Genomic DNA, 16,309 nt, shown 5'->3' with positions numbered 1-16,309 from the left:
GTCTGGTTATCTTAAAAAAAGCAGCTGAAAAAAAGGATCATTTTTGACATGTGACTTTGTAACATACATAACTTTATTGCAGTATATTCATACAGAAAACAAGAGGTCGAAACATGAATGAGCATGTTACACTTTGAGGTTGACCCGATCGTGGTACTTCATGTATGGGTCATTAACATACCAGTTCCTCCTTTTCCAAAAGGAGGTTGTCATTTTATCCAAAAGCCTGCTCTGTGTTTTGTTACAGAATACATGCTCCCTCAGGCGCTTTCGTCTGGCAGCGTTCTTCTTCCACAGTTTCTTCTTGTATCCAGCCTGTTTGCACCCGAGAACAAGAAGTCAGCCTGGAAACACTCGTGTTTTAAAGGTGTAAAAGACAGTAAAACAGTAAAAGGCTTGTACCTTACGTCTGATCCAAAGGCCACAATGCAGCCTCATGAACCTATCTGTCACAGCTTTTACAGTCTTCCTCTTCCCCTTCTTCACACTGTAGTACGTTAGACTTCTGATTTGTTGCTGAGTCACACTGGGAACAAGTGTGGACACCCTGCGACAATGCAGAGGAGAGAAAGAGCATGTGATGGTTCAATTCACTCAAAAGTACAAAAACATTTTATCATGTCACACAAATAACTGGCTATGCAGATAGTTTCGTTTTATTTCCTCAGGTTTTGACTATCTGTCTCAGAGATGTCTCACTCCATGAATAGAATTTTGTTAGTGATGCTTAACTTACTTTCCCAGTGACAAGAAGTAAATATTGAACCATGTATTTTGTTGCACCTGTACAGACTATAAAACTTTGCAGCTCGGCTGTGTTGCATTTCTTGTATGAAATGTGCTATAAAAACAAAGGTTTATTACTATTATTATTATTGTGTATATATAGTATAATTCATGGTCCCTGACACAATAAACTGAGTTTAAAAGGGAAATACACAGTATGTGTAGAATACCAGCTTGCTATCAGATGACTACAATAGCTATAGCTATTTAGATCCACTTGACAGCAGTGTGAAAATGATCGAGGATCCCCTCTGGTCTTTTACCGTTGAAGGATGCTGTATCGGGGTGTCTGACACACTGCAGCACGTAGAGGAGCGCAGACAGCGGCTGCAGCATAGTTGTAGAGAGGCGGAGGCTGGATGAGGCTGGAGAGCTGACAAACTTGTGGTGTCTTGGCACATAGAGAGACAGACAGCGGCCTCAGCAGCCCTGTCATACACAAGGGCAACATGAAAACACATGCGAGGAATCACAGTAAACAGAAAAGCTAGCACTGTAGCTAGTTAGCTAATGTGCCGACCTCACACATTATCTATGCTAACAAACTGCACGTACGCACAACATCTCCAACATTAGCTTGGCAAATTAAAAATGGATAAAATACTAAACATTTACAGAATGAGGAAAGTGAAATGAAAACGAGGAATGTCAAAATTGTTGGTACACACCGGACACCCTCCTTGCAAGGGCGGACGCCATGTTTCTTCCTGAATGCTGACGTAGTTACGGAGTTCAGTTTGGACAAACTTAATTTTTCTCGCACCCCACGTGAATACTAAGCGGAACCGTACCGCCACTTAGCGACTGTTAGTGGACATGTATATTTACGAAAAACATCAAAAATATGTGGAAAGTACAGCTTTCTGGTACCCGAATATTTCCTTTTTTGCTACTCCATACTTCTAATCGACCAAATTTCAGGAAGCACAGTATAATTTCCTCACCAATAGCCTATATTTATTTGACAGCCACATTTTTTTTAAATAAAGCCTATGAGCTCAAAAATATGATGCATTGTTAAAGGCCTGTAATAAACTACTAAACAGTATATGAACCAAACAAAATTAGGTCCACCTCGACCTGCTGTAACATTCAAATGCTTCTAACATCTTAATGCGTCAATAATAACAATCCACTGATATAATATATATTGTATATATTTGTGGATTCGGTACTTTCACTATTTATATTTATAGGATTTTGTTCTAAATACTTACTGTACTTTTTAAAAGTAAAATTTAAATGCAGACGTTGCTATTTTTACTTAAATAAAAGCTCTCAAATAGATTAACACAAACAATCCAAAAAAAAAAAAAATGTGGCAGCACCTTTCAGCAACCCAAAATGCTGTTATGGACTTCAGCCCCCACCGTCTGTGTGTTGTGTTACTTTAGCCCTACAGTCCTGTGTACAATATAAAGCTGTGTCTGTAATCTACTCCATGGTTGTCACACTCTGTAAACTTGTTTATCCAATACTGAGATCTGCCATTTGTCACAGGCTCCTGCTGCATGTTTTCATAATGTGGAAAGAATTGTTCACTGCTGTGGGGCCTCACCACACTCTTGTTAGCATTCCTTCCCTCTTTTCTTTTTATACTGAATAGACATTTTTTATGCCAGACGTTTTTATGTGTCATTGCAGGAAATGCACGGGATCAGCTAATAACATGAGTGTACAGTTCAGTGGCCCTGGATGTGGAAATTAAATGTAGTCTTTAATGTTACTAATTTCACCTGTGCTTTTACTGCTATGACACACCAACATGTCTGCTGCAATAGGTGTACAGTATGCAGTAAACCTCTCAATGCTGCTTTAGCATCCCACAGCTTTGCTTTAGGCCTTCTTTTAAACATTGTAACAAAAACCAATAAACAGTCAGATATCACAACTTAAACAAATGATGGGGCATTAAATCCAGAGTGATATTCAAAATGCATATGATTGAAAAATCAGACCTGCAGCCAAAATACCATGAAACATTTTCAAATGCTATGATACATTTTGCAATTTCCATGTGTTTCAGACACTCTTGACCTTTTTTACTGCCTTCAAAGAATACTTATAGTGAGATGATTTATGCCAAAAAAGAAGAAGAAACTCTAAATATTCATTGCTGCTCACTGTTGCCTAGGATGTGGTAAATGAGTTTACTACTGTCCCATTAAAGAATATGGTCAACAAATTTGACACACACAGTAAAACCTTGGCATCCAAGGTCAATTGAGGGCAATACACACGCAAATATTGAGAGCTAATATTTCTGTCACATAGGTTTCTTTAATTTTAATTTTACAATACAATTTAAGTGAGTACAAAAGAGAAAGAAACTAGGCTCCAGTTAATCATTTTATTTATTTTCCTTTAAAACATACAAATATAACCTTAAAAAAGCAGATGAAAAACATTAAGCAAAGGTATAAATGAAACTGCAGACAGCACAATGTGCATTAAAAAACACAAGGCATCAGCAACAGTTTGCACCTCTCTTTAATTGCAGAACTACACGAACTAATGGAGGCACACACGGGCCTACCAACACACAAATGCAAAGTAAATCAATTACCTCTGTAAAAAAAAGTGCGAGAGAGGTTCCCACCCAGTCAAGGCACACTGCTCGTTATCACTGTTCCAGCATACTTCTCATAATCTGATAATCTAGAGTGTTCATCTCTGAGAGGAACAACTGTAACAGTGTCAAACTACAAGAATCCACAAAAGAGTCGACTTCTATTTCTCAATAATATATTCAAATGCACCACAAAGGCTAAGCTGGTGGATTGTCGAAGTACTTCCAAGACACCAGTCCAGGATTTCATCATCAGTCTTCTTCTATCAGTTCATTTGTCTTTAGTTGGGACCCATATGGAGACTATAGAGCTAAGGTGAGTTCTTTTGGTTCACCAGCCAGCATACACAGGTTCAGCATCACAGGGCATCCCATAGTATCGTCCCTGAGGTCGCTCCTTGCGTAATAACGGAGCTCGGGCTGCATTCAGCTCTCCATCAACGTCCCTCCGTCGACGTAGTACCAGTAAAATGATGAAGAGTAAGGCCACTGAAGGGAGAGAGGGAAAAACACCGGAGGATGTCACAGGAAATGACCTTCTACATACAGTGCACTGATATGTGATATTTTAATCAATCATGTCCTGTTTGTGCATGATGTGGTCTTAGTGTAATGCAGAAAAATAATGTGTTTCCAGTAAGCAATGTTTGCATGAGGCCAAATGCCCAAAATAATCATAAAGAGTCTCTGTGAAAATTCAGGTGTCATCTATCCCAGGCGTAAACTATATTCCCAACATTACTTAGTCGATATGTGAAATTTCCAGTCAGAAATGCAAATTATCAAATGCTTGTAATAATAAAGAAAGTATTTAAAAGACAAAATACAATAAAAGACAAACTATACATTTCAACAATAAAACATTAATATTTAATTAGTTAAATTTGCTGAGCGGGCCTCTTTTATTCACAAGGTTCATTTACATTTCTGTAGTTAGAAGAAACAAAGAGTAATCCTGCTTTAATGTCCTCTTTAATCAAGTCAAGAGAGGACCTCAGGATTTTCTAAATCTCCACAGCATATTTAGTTTGTCTCATCTTTACTAATTTCCTTTTATGAGTGGAAAAAACAAGCTGTTGAGCTTGAGAAAATCGGCATGTTTAATATAATCAAAAGGGAGTTATGCACCATTACAATATCAAACACCAGTGTTTCATACTTTAGAAACCGTTTCGTGTGTAATCAGATCAGCCTGTAGCTTGTCAGCTTTAAAGGCAATCAGTTTGAAAAGTAGAACTGTACGTCCAATGTCTTTAACTTGCTGTTAAGTAAAGGGAAGATGCATAACAACAGAAGCTCTGACATAACACAACACAACAAGATTGTATTTGAATATTTGTTCCATGTCTTCCAGGAGTGTTACTCACCTCCTCCTCCAATAACTAAAAGAGCAATAGTGACAGGAGCCAGTTCACAAGTGTCCCCTGCTTTGCGGAAGAATGTCTCCATGCAGTAGCCTGGAGCCAGACTGCCCTTTGGACAAAATGCATCGCTGGGACACTGAATGGGGTTCACATCTGGACTCTGAGGGGACAACGCACTCTCTCACGAAACATATGCAAGACAGCACACACAGATTTGTTTTTTCTTGGTAGCCAGAGTGTGGATGGCACAGTACTCACAGGGCAGTAGTGGTTCTCGGGGCATACATCACAGCTTTCCTGGCCCCAGTGGATCTGGAAGAAGCCACTGCTGCAGATTTGACACATAGTCTGATGGGGGGCCTTGTGCATGCCTGCTCAAAACCAGATATGACCTGGGTGGATATTCATGCATCCCCTTTTCGATTATGAGCTGCAATACTCTTAAACAGGGCCCTAAGTTTGCATGATGTGAATTACCTGGCCGGCACGGTGTGCAGTCTTTAGCAGCGGTTTGTAGAGCTTCTGTCCCTCCAGGACACATCTGGCACTGAGGACAACCAGAGGAGCTGTCGGAGGGAGAAAGAACGCTTGTTTGTGACTGCAAAATGACAAACCACTGTGAATTTCATGGCTGCCACAAGTAACTTAGAGGCTTTTTTTTTTTTTTGAAATGCCAAAGCTGATTTAGTCTAAAGCTGTTGTTACAGAGAAACATTATTGCTGTTAAGGTAACAGACCAAGAACCCGCTGGTGGACAGTAGCAGCGAAGGAAAGAGGCTTTTCAGGCCAGGAAGAAGAGTCTTGGGTCGGTTTCCAAGGGGTTACCCAACTGTCATGATGAGGAGCTGAGTGTAGAGGAGATGCAGATCTAATAATGGACTGTGGTCATGAGCTTTGAATCCCAGTTACTAGATGCCATAATCAGTTTGCAGGGTGTGTGGGCTCAGATATGCGGAAGCAGCTCAAATTAACCGCTGTCCTTTCACTCCTCCTCATTTGCTTTGATCGAGATGCCCCTAAAATGTCTCCCTGTGGAGGAATTCTGAGCCGGTCAACTGGGACTAGAGCCCAGAGCAGACTGAGAACCGTTGGAATGACTGCATATTTGATGTAGCCTGGGAGTCTGCAAGACACCCCTGGGAGACCCTGCAGTCCCTTAGCCTGCTGTCACCATATCTAAAAACTGGATAAGCGACAAAAAAATCTAGGGGTTCATAATAGTCATCTCGATCCTGAATCTGCACACCATGTAACATTTCCAAGTCCAGTTCTAAAAGCACCATTCATGTCTACTGGGACATGATTATACATGCCACTGAAAATGTCATACCCTTTGCTGATTAATCAAAGCAGCGACTGTGTAGCTGAGCCTTGTGTGTGTGGGTGCAACAGGAACATGGGATGGAAGCACATAACGTTGGATCTGGCTGTTGGATAAAAGTTCTACGCTGATTTGTGGGTCCTAGTTGCAAGCAACAACAGTAACAGAAACAGAGGTGGAAACAGAAACACAGCGACAATCAAGACCAACTTACTTGCAAAAGCTTCCCAGTGCACACGGTGTGCATGAGGTGGAGCTCTGCTGCGATGAAAAGGAACCTGAAAGCAGCAGACAGAAAATAACTCAACACATGTGACTAGTGTTTTCTCTCAAGTGTTGCACAACGTGAAACTGTGTTGAGATCACCTAATTGCATTATATTGTATAATGTAAAAAATTCTATGTAGATAATCTATTCATTTGCAAGCTTACATCCCTTCATAATTGATCTGATAAAGACATTTTCAATACATAAGTGTAATTTCTGACTGCAAGCATACTGCTGAGCATAACACTAGTCACTGATTTACAACAGTGCTTTGAGTCTACAGCTATATAAACACACCTGGTGAACAACTTGTGCAACTGTCTCTGCCAGTGTTATTGTTGAAAGATCCAGGAGGGCAGGGTTGACATAATGGACTTCCAGTGAAACTGTACAGTGGTGTAAAATACACAAGAGTTTGACAAGTGAAGTAGACAGCAGAGAAGCCAATACCACTAGAAGTGACTATGCTTTTACAATCTGTGTCTTTACTTTGTGTAGGAGCCACGGTTGCAGGGCAGACACTGCTGCTGTCCAGCTAGTGGCTGATAGAAACCTCTGGCGCATGGCAGGCAGGCTCCAGGAAATAGACACAGCCCGGGGTCGGAGCAGCACGCACACAGCAAGGTGCCTGGGGAGGGATGGAGAACATTTCTTAAATGAAATGCTTTGTCTGTTCTTTGATTCCAATGCACAAGTATCTCACAAGAATGAGGTAAGATCCAAAAGCAAATGTTTCCCTGATCCACCATCACACAAAATGAAGAGCGGCGGCTTCGTGTCAGATGACACGGCCATTGACTCACTGTTGTCGTACTGCGATCCTGGTGCACAGGGCTCACAAGTAGAAGTGTTGAAGGCGAAGCAGCCTGTGGTTGTGCTGCTGAGAATCACGGGAGTTGGAGTCAGACTGGTCACATCCTCGATGAGAGTGGTGTTCATCACAGCAGGCGTAAGTGTGGTCTGGCTCAGCACTACGCCTACGAAGACAAGTACACCAGAGGAGTCAAATCTGACCTCCGGTAGTGGACTGATACTGGGCTGCAATGCTCTCAACTATTTATTTTGCCTAAAAGTGTTAACAAAACAAAACAAAAAGATCTGTGTTGTACTGGTGGTTTTGGGGCTTATGGGTCTGACCACGTGCTGCAATGTCCCTGGTTTGAATCCTACCCAGGACTTTTGTTACATAGTTGTTCCTATCTCTCTCTCTCACTTAATTTCTGTCATCTCTCTACTATTAGCTATCTATTAAATGGATAAAATACACAATATATACATTCAAAAAACAAACAAACACATTGTTGATTTGACCAGCAGCTGACCTGTCCAGTTCCCTTTGTGGTTTTTGGAGCATGTCGTCTAATCCTGAATGTTTAATACAAACAGTGGAAGCAAAAAAAAAAGCCAAATATTAAGGAGGATTAACAGGGCTGGCCTAAGCCTTTTTGAGGCCTAAGGTTATTTGCTTTGGAGGTCCTCCTCCACATTTTCAAATGCATTAAAATTCAGATCACCAAAGTAGAAGTTCCTCTTTTGTGTTGTCAAGTAGAAGTTCAGTTTGGAGAAGCTTATGCAGAAATTGCATTGATACCCCTGTTTATATTTTCAGGCCTTTACAACAGTGGTCTTAGTGGTAAATAGCTGATCCAAGCGGAGTCAGTGTTCAACTCAGTCCATCTCAGAGCTGTGCTGAACATGGATCCAACCTGAGGAACATGACAAAGGCATGAAAACAGAAAGCGTTGCAGGTTGAGAGCTTCTTCATTAAGATGTGTTATTGTCATATCTTAAACCACTGCACAAAATCTGAAGTATACCATTCATTATGGAAACACTGACGAAAGTAGTCACAGCAGGTATAAGCACATCAGCAAAACAGAGCCCATATTGTGCTAGTAATCACATTAGCCATGTGCTTAAGTGCTTTCTTGAATATGAGCCATCCTCCTCATGAGATGCAATTATTCAGAAAGGCGGTCATGTGATTTCTCTGGTTCAGTCTCCTCTGTGTTGGCAACGTTCCGCTCTCAAACTTTTAGACACGAGCCTCTATTAAACTGGCAGAAAGAAAAGCTGCAGTCCTCAATGTTTTGTAGGGTCCCATTCAAATGTCAGGAGAGCCACTAAAGAAAGATTACAGCAAGACACCAGAATCCAACATAAGATCAGCGTCAGTTCCACTATAGAGCAACACAGAAACAAGTCTTGTTTAAGTCTGGGTGCAAAAGGTCAGACTTTAATGATAAAACTTTATTTTAACAGGGCCTAAATTACACTCAGTTCCTGCTGAGATCATCTTGACAACAACTCCAAGTAAAGCAAATCATGAACTAGAGTTTAAGGAAACATTTTTCACATAAATGTCCAGATTTAGCCTCTGTCCCTGCATACATTTTCATTACATGCATAGCGTTTTTACGCTGTGTCTATTCCACAGCAAAACTCCCCGACAAGCCTCTACGACAGACCTACAGCTCTGCCGACTGTTATTTTCGGGAATGTCTTACCAATGAGACAAGCGGCGCATATCGCAGGCACGGCTCCCCGACAGTCCATCCTCCAGATATTATTGAGAGCCACCAGCAAACAATGTCAGGCTACAGCATCTCATCCCTGACAAGTGGTCGTGCTGCCGTTGTTTTTCACGGAGGACGTCGGTGTCGCGCGCTCGCAGTGGGTTCAGTCCTCTCATCAGTATCATATGACAAAATGCACATCATGTGATTTTGCTTTACAGGGGAAAACTGAGCAGAATGGGCTGGATTCAGGCAAGTCTCTTGTTGTTGCACGGAGCAGCCAGCAGGGACGCCACTGCCTGCTGCATGGTTCAGATCAAATGTACTGTACAGATAGATATATCGCTCCATCCTCGCTTGTGAACGACTGAGCCTTTCCAGGATGCTCCTTTCATACCCAATCATGACGCTATCACCTGTTACCTATCAACCTGTTTACCTGTGGAATGATCCAAACAGGTGTTTTTGGAGCAACTTTCTGTCTTTTGTTGCTCCTGTCCCAAATTGTTTGAAACACATACATAAGCATATATTTCAAAAAATCTGATGAGGTCAGACATCAATGTATTGTCTTTGTACTATTTCCAATTGAGTACATGTTAAAAGGGATCAGCAAATGATCACATTCTGTTTTATTTATTTTTTGGGTTCAGGGTTGTGGAAAATTTCTACTGTACACATAAACATTGAAATGATATTTGCATTCAGAAAAGTCATACAGGTTTGCTGTCACATTTCTGTGCTATTCTTGCTGTAGTTCTGCTTTGCAGTGGGTGTTTTCTAACAGATGATTCTGGTGCATCATCTTGATACATGAGTAATGATGAGTGACGTTTTGTACAGTAACTTGTTACCAAAACAAACCACAGAAATAACGCCAACATTATTTTGGGGAAGGGAAATTTTTTTCAGAAGTCACAAGTAGAAGATCCACTTCCCCTTTTTATGCAACATACACAGGTGGGTGGAATTTACTTTGGGACATTTACTGTACATAACAAACCTCAGAGCAACAGTTAACACAAGCAGATTAAGGTCATTGGTCAGTGTAAGTCCTTACTGTCCTTACTGAAGCTTTAGCTTGACGCTCGTCAGACTCCCTCGTATCAAAAACACTTGAAAAATAAATCCACGAGTCCACTTCTTGGTTTTAACTGTTTACTTGCAAACTTAAAGCAACATTACAAAACGTTAGAAACGTACACAAATGCAATTTTCCACGTCGTAAAGAAATTCTGTGGAGAGAGAGAGCGAGGTCAAAAAACTATAGCACTCCAGTCTCCTTTCTGTTCCTGCTGACCCCGCTGTTGACCCCGTTCCCATGGCAACCAGGTTAACTGATGTTTTTTTTTAAATATCACTATAAGAGTCCTATCTTACTCATACACTATAAATGAAATGTACATATATAATAATATTTAAATCTTTCTCAATCATGAAATTGTTTATCTTTATTAGTTATCTTACTTATGAATTTGCATATTTTAAAAATGAAAATTATTCTTACTAAATAAACTGCATTTAGGCTCCTACAGTCAGGATGATCAGTCTGGATAACCTCACTCACAGGGAACACAAAAGTAATGACGGAGAATAATAATCATCTCAGTCGTGGAAATAAATCAAACATTTTTATAACAATTCTAAAATACAAAATGTGTCAAATTAAGACATCATCCCACACATTCACCGCAACGAGTAGAACTAATGATCCTTTTGATCTAAAGAGAAACATTCACAGGCCTGTGGAGCATGTTGAGGGTTTCTGTTGGAGGGGCAACCTAAGGAGCATCTCTGTGGATATAACGCTCTAAGCTCAGCTCCAGTTCCTCCCAGGTTTTCTCCTTCAAGCTTTTCTGGCAGACCAAGAAACAAAGAGAGACGAGCGGGGAACGTTACTGCTACTAGCATGAAGAATCCCAACACTAACAAAAACAGACAGAGCTCAGCGCTGATTTACAGAGAAGAGTTACGACTTTGCTTTGGACTTCACACTCACTCTGTTGCGTGTCTCCGTCTTTGTGACAGTGTGCACTGCTGCCTGTTTGGAGGCTCTGGCTTTCTCGCGTTCGCTTTGCCTCAGTCTTTGGCGCTCTTGTTGTTTCTCTTCGAGCTTCCTCTGCAGAGCCAAAACCTTCTCATCCTGTGTCACCGCCTGCTGAAAACCCAGCCTGGCTTTCCTCTCCTCTCTCCTGCAACGTGCCAAAAAAACCATCATGAACATGTGCATGTTCTCAGTTCCACTGAAGTGAATGTTACTGCTCTTAATGGGGCACCAGTTGAAAGAGTATTTTACAGAGTTTCACAAATAGAGCCAGAAGTGCAGAAAGCAAATTGTCCAGTCAACCTTTTTACCTGCTATGGACTATGGTGGTGTAAGCTATACCTTTTGATGCAGTCTATCATTCTGCCCCTTAGGTCTGTAACAGGGGATGCTTTTAGAACACATAGTTATTTACCGTATGAGAAAAAGTTGGATGGCAGTTATTGGCAATAAGAAGAGAACAGCACTGCATTCTAATTATTTAAAGAGCAGTTCTTGGCAAACTACCCAAGTATCCTACATGTCTTATTAACGATGGATTAAGTTCACACTGCACTAGGCCCCAAGACTATTTGGTCTTTGAAAATCAACATATTAATGCTGAGACCTTTAAATATTATGATCCACAAAAGTGGAACAATTTGCAGAAATGTGCAAAATAAGACAGGCTGGTCCTTTTTGGACAATTTAGGACCCTTTCAACTGGCTTGGAGCAGTTTGTTTGTTGTGTGAGTAGTCTGTATTGTATATGTGCTCTGTATGTTTTGTGTATATATGTATTGTGTTATATATATATTCATGTATTTTATACAGGGGGATGATGATGATGATAATATTTGTGTGTGTGTGTATGTACAGTATGTGCTTCAGCCCACATTTTCTTGTAACCATGATCAAGTCAGAGCCGAACATTCCCCCTGACCTGATGGCAGCAGCCTGTGCCAGCCCTCTCCTGTGGAGCTCGATGGTGTCCAGCTGCCCTAGCAGCAGCTGCTTCTTGTGCAGCTTCTCCTCCAGGATGTGCTCCCGCTTCTCCTGCTGCTCCGCCTGCTGCGCCTCCTTTAGGAGGGCCAGCCGTTCCCTCAGCTCTGCCAGGGACATCTCCCCCAGCAGCTCGTGGCCCGCAGTCTGACATGGGACACCAGATTAGCCGTGACACAGGCAGCATGTGAACGTGCCAAGTGCGTGCCCAGGCTTTCCTTCACTCACCTCTGTGTCGTCAAAATTCCTGACTCTGACGTTAGGAAGGGATTCAATGGCGCGGATTTCAAGGATGATTTCAAATTTCCTGCTGAGCTCTGCCTGTGCGTCCTCTAGTGCTTGGCGAAGGAGCTCTCGGCTTTGCTCTGAGACTTCTTTCACTGTGAGGTTTGCATGAAATTCATGAGAACAACAGGGACATCAGGAAAAAATGATGACTGACTCACACGGGAAGTCAAACGAGGAGGCATACCTATGCTTTGCTTGAACTTCTGGAGCTTCTCCTTAGCTGTCTTTGAGTTCTTGTGGCCTTCTGCCACTTGTTGCACCAGGTCTCTCATTTCATTTTCCTCCTGCAACCTTTTCTCAGCATATCTCCGCATCAGCTGAGCTGTCTACAAGAAACCACAAAGCAACCATAAGAAAATTAAACACATTTTTGGTGCTTAATTACAAATCCCTTTAACAAGACGTCTTTAAAGGGTGTCTCGTTACACACTTTAAAGCACGGTGTAATCTGTAAATCATCTTTAAATCAGTTGCTGATACCCACCTCCTCCTTCTTCAGCTGAGCGGCCCTCTGGTTGCGTGCCATTATGCGTGTGCGAGCCATAGCTGCCTCCTCATAACTGATGCGTCCCTCCAGACGCCTGCGCTCAATACTGGCCAGCTCCTCTTGGAGGTCCTTCTCACGCATCTCCTTCTGCCACTGGAGGAAAGACGAGGGCTCGCGGGCCCCCTCCACCAGACGCTCCACTCTGTGTCACAAATACAAACATAAAGAAATGACTCTTGGCTTGTGCTGACATCTTCTTTGCAACAGATTCAATTTGTTTTGCATTTCATTCCAGCACAGTGGGATGTATAACGGCAGGCATGTACCTTTGCAGCTCCTCCTCCACCTGACGGTCATATAGCGCCCCCTGCCTCAGGATGGCTGCACTGTTGAGCTTGATGGGCCAACTGTTTGTCTTTACAGAATTTGAAAAATACACACATGCCAGTGGTGACCACATTAGTTCATGTTCATCACTATCATACTGACTGACCCACTGAAGTAATTAGATCTCACCTTAAGACTGGAAGGAAGTCCAGATGAGCGAAATGAGTTGAACTTGAGTTTTGAATCAAAGTCCGCCTTAATCTGAGACATCACTTTCTGCAATGCAAAAGATGGTTCATTAGAGGTGTGAACTGACTCTGAACTGACTTATCCAAATGGATCTGTTGGAATTTAGATAAAAATTTAGATAAAAGAGCATGAAGCTGGCCAAGTCATGTCAGTTTTTTTTATACAGCCCAAAATCACAAAAAAGGATGAAACCTCAGGAAAAGCAACAAGGGGGAGGTCCCTCTATCTATCTATCAATCTATCTATATAAGAAAGCTTGGACATGAATGAACAGCATCACTCTGGAAATCCATAAAGAAAACAGACCCTACCTGAGTGTTTTCAGACTTATGCGGATTTGCACATCTGAACTGTTTTATATTTGCCTCATGGAGCAGTTCCTATGAAGAAAAACAGGATGTTATTACGGAGGGGTAAGCTGGTATAAGCACTGGTGATACAATATGTTATCATTTGTACCACTTTCACAGAATTATTTTAACTGAGCAGTTCAATTTTCTATATGTTTTTTAGTGACTGTTACATATGCCAGCTGCTGTTTTCTGATGACCATGGTAAAAACAGACATTCTACCTCAGTCTTTTGCTGGTTCTTTTCTTTGATCTCCTCCATCTTCTGCATCTCCTTTGGGGCCCTGTATGTGCTGTTTGGTACCTATAAAACAAATGCCTTTTGAGTGGTGCATCCATCACAGCCTCAGCACAATGTACAGCTTAATGGCCCATATTCTTTCAAGGATGTATCTGTTGGCTGTTATGCAGAAACAGAAGACAGTCCACACATAAACTAACTGCGTGGCAGTGTTTGAAGGAAATATTGGATATGACTGCAGATGAGACTGACTGGTTTGCATTTTTCCTGCTGTGGGATGAGCTCAGGCATGGGCAGGGGTGGAGGTTTAGGCTTGGTGAGAGAGAACTCCTCGGGCACGGTGGTTTTAACTGGAGCTTTCCTGACCTGACTCCCGCGAGATATTCTGACAGCAAGCCGCTCAATGAGAAGATCGATCTCAGGGCGCCACCTAAAGGACGGACAGACATACATTATGCTTTCACTCCTAGCCTTTGGAGTGTCATTCATTTCACAAAAGTAATTTTCCTTTATTTCTCCCACCTCAGCAGAGGGCCAATCCAGTGTTTCTCCACATAGGCAGCATCATAGATTTTATTCCACTCCTCTTGTATCCACGTGGTGAGGTTCGTGAAGAAGAAAGTCAGGAACTACAGCCAAGACCAGAGAGCACAGGAATAGAGCTATTGATTACTGGATATTTCCACTGCAACAATACTACTGACGCTGACTTTCTTACTGTTTGCATCTTCTTGATGTCCAGTGATTTGATAATGTTGCTAAAACGCTGAAGTCCAAGGTCGTCGAGAGCAAATGTGGCGAGGTAACAGACAACTGAAGAGCAACACGTCATTATGAAAACGTCAATGGCAATCTTCTTTTACTCGGAAAAAACTTGGATTCGATTTTGCAAGATTAATTTAGTTCATTAACTTACTGACAAACTGGCTGCGATCACGTCTGGACAAGCACTTCCCATTCTGGCCATAGAAGACACTGACAACTACGTCCAGTAACTTTTTGTGCTCGATGCATCCAGAGACAACATCAAGTATGAACTTCTCCTGCAGAGCGTCCACGTTCTTCAACAAATAACACGTGTGATGTTAGGGCGCGAGCGCAAGCAGCAACAGGACGGATCTGATCTGAGGCTGCTTACCTGCAGATCCTTTTGAGCATCTTCCATGAAGTCATCCAGACACTCTCTGCCTGCGTTGAACTTATCGAGCAGCGCGATGGCCTGCTTGACAAGTGATCCATCGCTTGATGCCATCTTATATCGACCTGCAGGAGCTGCTGGAGATTGATAACTGTGGTGGGAAAAGATCTTTGCCGGTAGAAGATCCAGCAGAGGTACCGTTTATACCATCAATACTCAGGCATAGATTGTGTAAAAAGTTACACTGTATCACCAAAGTGTTTGTTTTTACTTAACCTACATACAGATTCGAAGCGCTTGTTTTCGGCCCCGCCGTTGCCATGTTCAGTCGTTGCTTAGCAACACACTAACGTAAACACACACATATCCGAGCTCAAACAGCAAATGTTAATTGAGCAATACCTTACAAAAACAGGATAAATAAGGATGAATTAATGACAGGTATCTTTATTATTGGGTTGTTCTGTTCAACATTCATGGTTTTAATCCATCGGATGCAGATTAAAAGTGTGACATCCCCTTCCTTTGTTGGCTGCCATAACAATAATTATGACGTAGAATACTGTGACGTTTGTCCGAGACGTGCGCTGCCTTCACGCACTGTTGGAAATGTTGCAGCAAGCATAATAATGTGATAAACACAGCAAGGAAAGAGCACATTCGTAGATTTTGACCATCTTAAGGCAGCAGGCCAATGAATGATTGTGACAAATAATTGTTACAGGGAAAAGTGACTAACTTCACATCAGGGTTTTGAGGGGTTAGTGAGGGAAAAGCTGATTAGTGAGCAAATCACATGCAAACCGGGTGTGTTAGAGTAGCCTCACAATGCATCATCTGATTTCCTGCCATAATCCCATTAACATAAGCAGACTTTTGTGGGCATGCAAACAAAGTTATTGAGTTGTCACTCCATGGTCACAAATTTAGTTTTCACACACACAAACACAGGAACACACACACTCATATATATATACACACATACACACACTTTAAGCAGGTTGGAGTCTTAGAGTGTTAAGCCTTAACAGTGAATTGCCAAAGAATGAGCTGTTAGAAAGGACCGTCAATCTCAACCCTCTGCTGATGAAGGCTGTGTGATAAGGTTGAATGCCCCAGAACAAACAAGTGGACCAAGATAATTTTGCCAAGTCCTGTTTCCCCTGTCAAGCATTAACTTGGATTTAAATCCCCCTCCACCCAAAAATCTGTTTTACTTGTTACTTTACTTGGATGCTTGACCCTCACTGTGCAGAATGATGGACACACAGAGTTAGACACAAAGGGATGTTTTCACATTCATATGAAGAAGGTGGAGAAGTTTCCTTTCAGATTATTTACCTCAAATCTGAATTTAAGATTTGTATGTAAAAGCATGAT

At 41.8% G+C, this 16,309-nt stretch overlaps 3 protein-coding genes across 3 annotated transcripts; all 3 read right to left on the bottom strand.

The window, feature by feature from the left end:
• Positions 1-55: 55 nt before the first annotated feature.
• Positions 56-1,503, bottom strand: mrpl35 (mitochondrial ribosomal protein L35). The gene is made up of 4 exons (XM_041954484.1): positions 1,455-1,503; positions 1,050-1,215; positions 403-547; positions 56-315 (listed from the first exon to the last, which is right to left on the bottom strand). Exons 1-4 carry the CDS (start codon positions 1,483-1,485, stop codon positions 127-129), a joined length of 531 nt encoding a protein of 176 aa, XP_041810418.1. The 5' UTR covers positions 1,486-1,503; the 3' UTR covers positions 56-126.
• A 1,619-nt stretch (positions 1,504-3,122) lies between these two features.
• si:dkey-21a6.5 (sushi, von Willebrand factor type A, EGF and pentraxin domain-containing protein 1) lies at positions 3,123-8,995 on the bottom strand. Its single transcript, XM_041954327.1, has 9 exons — positions 8,816-8,995; positions 7,112-7,285; positions 6,798-6,936; positions 6,606-6,694; positions 6,255-6,318; positions 5,197-5,285; positions 4,978-5,090; positions 4,723-4,879; positions 3,123-3,844 (listed from the first exon to the last, which is right to left on the bottom strand). The coding sequence occupies exons 1-9, from the start codon at positions 8,862-8,864 to the stop codon at positions 3,687-3,689; spliced, it is 1,032 nt and encodes a 343-aa protein (XP_041810261.1). The 5' UTR covers positions 8,865-8,995; the 3' UTR covers positions 3,123-3,686.
• Positions 8,996-10,605: 1,610 nt separating this feature from the next.
• On the bottom strand, positions 10,606-15,043 carry cfap99 (cilia and flagella associated protein 99). The gene is made up of 15 exons (XM_041954580.1): positions 14,930-15,043; positions 14,708-14,852; positions 14,510-14,604; positions 14,314-14,420; positions 14,044-14,221; positions 13,774-13,854; positions 13,512-13,580; positions 13,141-13,227; positions 12,951-13,039; positions 12,622-12,826; positions 12,322-12,463; positions 12,078-12,229; positions 11,791-11,996; positions 10,824-11,016; positions 10,606-10,680 (listed from the first exon to the last, which is right to left on the bottom strand). Exons 1-15 carry the CDS (start codon positions 15,041-15,043, stop codon positions 10,606-10,608), a joined length of 1,938 nt encoding a protein of 645 aa, XP_041810514.1.
• Between the last annotated feature and the right edge of the window lie 1,266 nt (positions 15,044-16,309).

This window comes from Chelmon rostratus, chromosome 15, assembly GCF_017976325.1.
Source record: "Chelmon rostratus isolate fCheRos1 chromosome 15, fCheRos1.pri, whole genome shotgun sequence".
NCBI lineage: Eukaryota > Metazoa > Chordata > Actinopteri > Chaetodontiformes > Chaetodontidae > Chelmon > Chelmon rostratus.
The sequence above is the reverse complement of the archived record's forward strand: the minus strand, read 5'-3'. Positions and strand labels throughout refer to the sequence as shown.

Coding starts and splice junctions, on each gene's coding strand:
- mrpl35 (XM_041954484.1), bottom strand. CDS start 1,485: ATGGCGTCCGCCCTTGCAAGGAGGGTGTCCG. Junction 548..1,049: donor CGATACAGCATCCTTCAACG/GTAAAAGACCAG, acceptor GCATTGTCGCAG/GGTGTCCACACTTGTTCCCA. Junction 316..402: donor GCCTTTGGATCAGACGTAAG/GTACAAGCCTTT, acceptor GGGTGCAAACAG/GCTGGATACAAGAAGAAACT.
- si:dkey-21a6.5 (XM_041954327.1), bottom strand. CDS start 8,864: ATGGACTGTCGGGGAGCCGTGCCTGCGATATGCGCCGCTTGTCTCATT. Junction 6,937..7,111: donor AGGATCGCAGTACGACAACA/GTGAGTCAATGG, acceptor ATCCCTCCCCAG/GCACCTTGCTGTGTGCGTGC. Junction 3,845..4,722: donor TTTAGTTATTGGAGGAGGAG/GTGAGTAACACT, acceptor CTCTCCCTTCAG/TGGCCTTACTCTTCATCATT.
- cfap99 (XM_041954580.1), bottom strand. CDS start 15,043: ATGGCATCAAGCGATGGATCACTTGTCAAGCAGGCCATCGCGCTGCTC. Junction 13,040..13,140: donor GACTTCCTTCCAGTCTTAAG/GTGAGATCTAAT, acceptor AATTCTGTAAAG/ACAAACAGTTGGCCCATCAA. Junction 10,681..10,823: donor AGACGGAGACACGCAACAGA/GTGAGTGTGAAG, acceptor TTGGTCTGCCAG/AAAAGCTTGAAGGAGAAAAC.